General features: G+C 31.8%; 1 protein-coding gene across 1 annotated transcript; it reads right to left on the bottom strand.

Moving 5' to 3' along the window:
• Window positions 1-5,195: 5,195 nt before the first annotated feature.
• On the bottom strand, window positions 5,196-7,490 carry LOC120088947 (probable N-acetyltransferase HLS1-like). Its single transcript, XM_039046386.1, has 3 exons — window positions 7,170-7,490; window positions 6,804-7,078; window positions 5,196-6,178 (listed from the first exon to the last, which is right to left on the bottom strand). Exons 1-3 carry the CDS (start codon window positions 7,488-7,490, stop codon window positions 5,401-5,403), a joined length of 1,374 nt encoding a protein of 457 aa, XP_038902314.1. The 3' UTR covers window positions 5,196-5,400.
• Window positions 7,491-7,708: the final 218 nt, after the last annotated feature.

Genomic DNA, 7,708 nt, shown 5'->3' with positions numbered 1-7,708 from the left:
TAAGGCTAAATTTTGATTCTTAGGGATTTAGAAGGAAGATAGGAAGATTGCATTGGACGTGTTTTAAGAAGGTTGACAAGTGGAGAAGGTACACCCAACACAAAAAGGACTTCATAACAACATTAATAACAAGGACAAGGTAATATTTATAAGATGCTTATCTTAAAAGTCTAGTTGTTCTAAATTTTTTTAATGTTGCAATTTTACAATCATAATTTTATGCTTTTAAATTTCCCTTGTTATTGTTTTTTTTTTTTTTTTTTTTTTTTTTGTAGATTAAGTTGCATATTTTACAATCATGGATAAGTCATGGATGAAAATGAATAGAATGTCAGCTGAGTATGGTTTAGGGATCGAGGTGTTTATTAAAAATGGTCTACAACATTCAAATATACCGAATATCATGAGTTGTCCATGTTTGAAGTGTGTTAATTGCAAAGACTCTAGATATGAACAAAATAAGAGAACACTTATTTTTTAATGGTATAGATCAAAGTTATCAGACATGAATTTTTCACGGTGAATCATTACCGATTAAGAGAAATAATGAAAAAGTGTCTACTAGTGAAAGAGACGAAGTTGATGAGGATGATGTATGATTGATGACACAATTGGAATGTTTGAGGCTGCATACAATAACTATTTTAGTGGAAAATCCGATAATTTTGAAGAATTGTTAGATGATGCGAAGAAAAACCATTGTAACCCAAATTGTAAAACTTTTTTCAAAATATCTACATTAGTAAAGTTATATAATTTAAAAGCTAAATTTGGATGGAGTGATAAGAGTTTCACTGAGTTGTTGGAATTAATTCATGACATATTACCTAGTCCTAATGAAATTCCAACTTCTACTTATAAAGCAAAAAAGATGTTGGGTACTCTTGGAATGAAGTACAAGAAGATTCATGTATGTAGAAATGATTGTTGCTTGTTTAGAAAAGAACTCTCTAATGCAAATGTATGCCCTATTTGTAGTACGTCAAGATGGAAGCTTCAAAAAAATTTAAACGAAAGGGCTAAGAATATCCCAACAAAAGTCGTGTGGTATTTCCCCCCAATTCCAAGATTTGAAAGAATGTTTCGAAGTAAAGAAACAACAAGTTTATTGACGTGGCATGCTAAAAAAAAAGAAACATATGGTTTATTAAAACATCCCAAAGATGTCCTATCTAGAAAAAAATAGACAATTTATGGCCAGAGTTTGGGTCAGAACCTAGAAATCTTTGTCTTGCTCTTTCGACAGATGGGGTAAATCCACATGGAGATCTTAGTAGTAGATATAGTTGTTGGCCAGTGATGTTAGCGACGTACAATCTACCTCCATGGTTGTACATGAAGCAAAATTTTTTGATGTTGACTGCACTAATATCTGGTCCTAAACAACCAGGAAATGACATAGATCTTTATTTAGCTCCGTTAGTAGATGACTTGAAAAAACTTTGGAAAGATGGGGTAGAATGTTACGATGCATATGAAGAACAACGTATCATGCTTAAAGCCATTTTATTATGGACCATTAATGATTTTCCTGCATATGGTAACTTGTGTGGTTGTACGGTTAAAGAATATCATGCATGTCCAATATTGATGAATATATGTAATGGATTGAAAATATTGATTCTTGTAGTTTGTGGATAAATTCATAGGTGGAAGACATGATCTGTTTATTATTGGAAGCTATATTCATGGTATTGTGATTCTTGTTTATTCATGGAATTAGTACTAATTGATATTTGTGAATGAGAGAAATGATGGCTTTGGTGTAAGCTGTATTCTATGAAAGTCTGGTTCTGGTATTGTTTTGCAAATTTTGGTGGAAAAATTCATAGGTGGAAGACAAATATTGATGAGTATATGTAATGGATTGGAAATATTGATTCTTGTTTGTGGATAAATTCATAGGTGGAAGACAAATATTGATGGGCTTGCCATTCAAATTTTTTTATACTTTTTAATATAAAATAATGACGGATATTTCCTGATCCAACACGAGACATATAATGTTGTTTTTAACTTATTTGACCAAAAAAATGGATTCGGCTACGGAATTTAAAAAAAACGAACAGATTTGAGCTTCAATGTTAGTTAAGAATTTAAAAAAAAAAAAAAAAAAGCCAACCGACATTAAAGACCTTTAATGTCAGTTGCAACTGACATTAGAGACCTTCAATGTTGAGACTTTTAATGTCGGTTGCAACCGACATTGAAGGCTATAATATTGGTGTTATTGAGCCCTTTAATAACACTATCTTTAATGTTGGTTGCCAACTGATATTAAAGCCCTTTAATGTCGGTTTAAAACCGACACTAAAGCCCAAATTTCTTCTAGTGAATGGATAAGTGACACATGACCAATGAATACTAATAATGAACATCTACATTAGATCTAATTTAATATATTTATAATACTCCCCCTTAGATATCCATTATATATGAAATATGCCTCAATAAAACCTTACTAGGAAAAAACCCACTGGAAAAAAAATCCTTTGTTTTCTCATTCAAATCTTCTTTTGATTCTTACTTTTATTTATGAGGCCAACATTTTTTTGGAATTAAGAAAGACTTTCCTTACTTGTGTATATTTTGAAAAGAAAACAGTTTTGGAAATTTCATAAACACGAGAATAGGGTTGGCAATGGGACGGGGGTAAGGATGGGGAAAAATACCCAAAAAATAGAAAAGTTTATATAATTATGTAATTAGATCTATTTATTTAGGTTATATGTGTAGAAAGACCTTAATTATTTTGTTTCTATTTAAGAGGTTTAAGTTTTTTTTTTTTTTTTTTTAAATGGGTATTCTTGTAAGTGTTATTAACCATTTAAATGAAAAGTTTGGTAAATATTTACTATTTGGTTAAAAAAATCAATAGAATTTATTAAATTAAATTAAAGTAAAATTTCACAGATAGAAAAAATGTTAAACTATCTACAGAAATAGCAAAAAAAAAAAAAAAAAAACACTAATGGAGACTGATAGACTTATCTGCGTCTATCAACGATAGACTTCTATCAATTTCGATCATTGATTAGACACTGATAAACTTCTATCAGCCTCTATAAAATAATATTAAAATTTTGTTATTTTGTGTAAATAGTTTCCTTTATTTTTCTATTTTTGAAAATCTTTCAAAATTAAATTTAGAAAAAAAAATTATTCAAAGAATAATTTTTAATTCCCTAAATTCCTTGCGACAATTCTCACTTGTTAAGGATCCCACATGGTAAAAGTAGACAGATCTCACAATTGTAATCTTTATAAGATAACTTAGTTATTCTTCCCATGCAAATCTGTTGTGAGTTAGAACCTTATATTTATGAGAGCCATAAAGTTGACATTCAATTTTAAAAAATTGAGATATAATTTAATAACAGTAAATCCAAGAGACACTATCTTGAAGGACATGTGAGGATTTTACAGTGAAAAATGAAGAGATTTTACCATAAGATTCATGAGATGAAACCCTATATATGTTTATGATCTAATATGACCCTAATGCCAGGTGGTTACATTCTTGTTCTCGTCCCTACCCTGTCTCGTGAATTAGAATGCCTTGTATGTGATATTTGGCACTCCAAATAACTAAGTTGTATATGCAATTATGTTATTTATAAGTTTGGCCCTTGGTTTAGAGGGATGCGCTATATATAAACTCTTTAACCTTAGAGACGCTTCTGCATTCTATATTATTTGATATTTCTCTCTAACAATACACCCTTTGCCCAAGACGTTGTTAACAACTGTTGGTGAACCATGTAAGTCTCTATGTCAATTTTTACTGTTTACATTTTATCGTGTTCTTTATTTATCGATTTCATAACTGTTGATGAAAAACTTTAATTACATGAAAAATTAAATCTTTCATGGGTTTTTAGAATCGTATATTTCTTAATTCAATGAAGGGAAAACTCTTTATATGTATTCACCTCTAGTTTTGGGTTTGGGCCTTAAGGGGTACCCATGTTTTGGAGGGGGTAAGGAGATAGACAAATGTGGTATGATGGTTATCCCACACGCACACTGTCGTCCGTTCGGTCGTATGCAGCACACGTGTGTTCATTCGACTCATTCATTCCTTTCTTCTTTCTTCACATTTCCAAGCATTATCTATTTTAGAGGGGTGTCAGAATTTCAGTGTAGTTCCGACCAAGACAGTGTTTTTTCTGGGTTGTTGTTTTATCTTGAGGATGGCTTGGTCTCATTCCGAATTGCTCACAAAGGGCAGAGTCATGAAACGTCTTAAAGAGAGCGAGATCTGCGACTCAACCTACTTTAACCGGTTGTTCGTTTTGCAGGTTTTGTTTTCGACGGCCACCATTCAAGCTATTCATTTGTTGTCCTTTTCTATTCGCCAGGGGAGTCGTTTCCAACAATAACACCTAATATATACCAAAGGCATTTTTCTCACGAGAATTAGTTCTCTTTCAAGTGGTCCAAGAAGGAAGAAGTTTGTTTCCAAAGAATGTTATCAACACAAGTTGAAGTGAAACAGCAGCCATTTGAAAATTAACACAAAAAGTGGAAATTAACTTTGTATGTGTATATAATTAACCACCAAAAAATTCATAAGACAAAAAAACACTTCAAATCAACTTCACATTGTCCATAAATTGCAAAGACAGATTTCTATTTTAGGAAGAATAAAGCTTTGGCCTAATTCACCCATGGTTGTATATTTTTTTAAAAGCCCTAATAATAATATATTCCAAAACTCTCTCCCCTTTATCTTTTTCTCAAATCTCATCCCTCTTTGCCCTTTCCCCTTCCCCCATCTGGCCTTCCTTTAAACCCTAATAATTCCAAACTCTCACCTTTTTTATGCTCAACACTTAATATTTAACCTAATCTCTATTTTTATATATATCTTTCTTCTTTTCACCCCTTATTATTGCCTTTGCATATAGCACATGTGAGGAGAATATTCCCCAAATGCCTCTCCTCTCATTGCTTTTCAACTTTGAATCTTTATAAAGCAAAATGATGGTGGCACCTAATTTAGGAAGGCAAGTTTTTTCTCTTCACTGACACGAAAAAAACGGTATCATAAGATGCAAAATCTAGACACGGCGAATAACAACTAATAAACATTATCATTTGATTATTAATTATTTGAATTTTGAAATAACAGTACATATCATTAATAGAAAACAACATTGATATTTTTTCGTTCATATTTAGTCATGAATAGAATAGTACGAACAAACCCTAGTTAAATCCAGATATATCCACGTACAAAAAGACAAAAATTTACAATATAACTATTTCAGTTCAGAAGTCGTTGTCTTCTTTTTCTTAATAACTTTTCTTCTACTTTCTTCACTTTGTTCTCAAGTACGAACAATAATTAGATTGAGACGTGTCGAAAAAGGGTTCAACCATTTTCTATTTATTCTTTTATACTTCTCTTGGGTCTACAAAGAGAGTTCTATTAGGTGGGGCATTTGTCCATTCCAATATATGATGATCATGATCATGATCATTATCATTACTAATATTATTATTTCTCAAGGACTTTATGCACCAAAAATCTTCATAACATGATAGCAATTTCCAATGAGGAATCTCCATTTTCAGCTCATCATCTTCATCACCACCAATCTCTGTAACAATAGCTTTACAACTATCCCTTGAATTATTCTTCAATGCCACATTATGCACAAATTTGCACAAAGCTCCAACCAATCTCTCAGAAAAAGGGCCTTCATGGTGCAATCCATAAACAAAATAAAACCCAAATGGCTTGAAAAAATCAGGCACCAAAACAAGCTTAAAGCAAGGCAAAATTTTATCCATAATTTTTAAACTCTTTGTGTAAATAAGCCATGGAAATGGTGCTTTTCCTAGCCTTAGCTTGAAAACTTCCCCACTATTCCATAGACTTGCAATGGCCCAGCTGCTCGTTGTAATCTGCCTGTTTCCGCCGACAGCGGTCGACGGCGACAACCATGGCGGTTGTTTGAAATTTGCCATCCATGTCCCTAAGCTCAGCTTGTTTTTCAATATGCTTTTTATGTCTTTGGGGAAGAACTCTGTTGAGGCCATGTGTTTTTTGTATATTGCTTCTGCTTCTTCTATTTTTAGCTTTTGAATGTTGATTTCTGATGAATTGATATTGTATGGACGATTTCTTACTGGGTCTACTAAGATTCTTCCTGTTCTAAACTTTATGTACCTGTTGGGAAAAAATGTTTAAAGAAATTTCTGATATGACCGTAAACTTTCGAGTTTTATCATTATGCATGAGTTGTATATGAATCATATGTTAATTTTAAAATGTGATCTTGTTAATTAAATTAAAAAATGGCATTTCATACTACGAAGATAAGAGACATTATTTGAAACGGTTAAAATCACTTTTATGATGCTTCAAACTAACATCAAAGTATTATTTTGGAAATGATTTTAAATTTGAAAAATAAAAAAATTTGAAATTTGAAACCCATTTAAAAAATCACTCTCGAAGTTTATCTTGACCCGTAAAATTTAAATTTTATATCTAAGTATGATTCTCCTACTAGCCAACCCAAAAAAGACTAATTAGACATAAAATTGACTTTTTTAGTACATTGAGAGTAAAGAGATTTGACCCATGGATCTCACAGTCACTAACTCACTTATATGATAGTTGAATTATACTCGTTTTAAGATAGAATTAATATCTAATCCGAGCATAATACATCAAGTAAATGATATTAATTACCATTTCAAAGATCATGATTCGATCTCCCACTCTTCCAACTCGTAATTGTTAACTTTAAAACAATTATAATAAAGTAATAATGAAAAATGGAAAATACCTTAAATTATTGATGAAGAGATTAAGAGAGGCATGATTATCTTTCTCAGTGGCCATGCAACAGTAATCAACATCATTAGAAACAAACCAATCTTCCAAACGACGGACGAGGCCGGAGCCAATCCCACGGCGGCGATACGGCGGCGCCACTCTCAAGCCAAGAATGTAGCCCACTTTAACCACCAAACCGGGCGGTGGCGGTTTATGAGCAGTCAAAAAAACCGCTTTTATAGAGCCTTGAATAACACCAACCACTTCCTTGTCCCACTCAGCAACCTAAATAATACCAAAAAAAAAAAAAAAAAAAAATTAACTCACAAATTAACAATTAATTAAGCTAATAAAAAACATAATTAAATTAGATTACCAGCATTTTATACATGGGACTATTACGTATTCTACAAATGGGGTCACCCAAATTGTCAGTGAAGAGAAAGACACGTTTTGATTGGCCAATTTGACATCTTCGTTCAAGGTCTATAACTTGAGCTTTATCTGATAATTGACTTTCTTCGTAGCATCGAATAACAAACCCCATTAAATTTAAAAAACATATAAGATAAATTATAAGATAAAGTTTTAGAATGAACTTATGATTAAAAATGAGAGGGGGAATTTTATTTATATATAATAAGGTGGGGGAGAGAAGGAAGGGTTTATATTGTAAATATGTATTGAATATCAACATCAATATGGTAGGATAAATTTTGAAAGGGGTGTGTTTAATACGAGACAAAAAGTGATTAATGATAGAACGTGTTACTTGTCTTTGGTTTACCCTTTATTAACTTTTCTTTTACTTATTATAGGCAGACCATGTTAGGATAACCATATGCCCTCACAAAATTCTCTCCCTCTTGTTTATTCGTTTAAGTTCTAAATACTACTTTCATTCCCGAGAATTTA

The sequence above is a fragment of the Benincasa hispida genome, chromosome 10 (genome assembly GCF_009727055.1).
Source record: "Benincasa hispida cultivar B227 chromosome 10, ASM972705v1, whole genome shotgun sequence".
Classification (NCBI taxonomy): domain Eukaryota; kingdom Viridiplantae; phylum Streptophyta; class Magnoliopsida; order Cucurbitales; family Cucurbitaceae; genus Benincasa; species Benincasa hispida.
The sequence above is the reverse complement of the archived record's forward strand: the minus strand, read 5'-3'. Positions and strand labels throughout refer to the sequence as shown.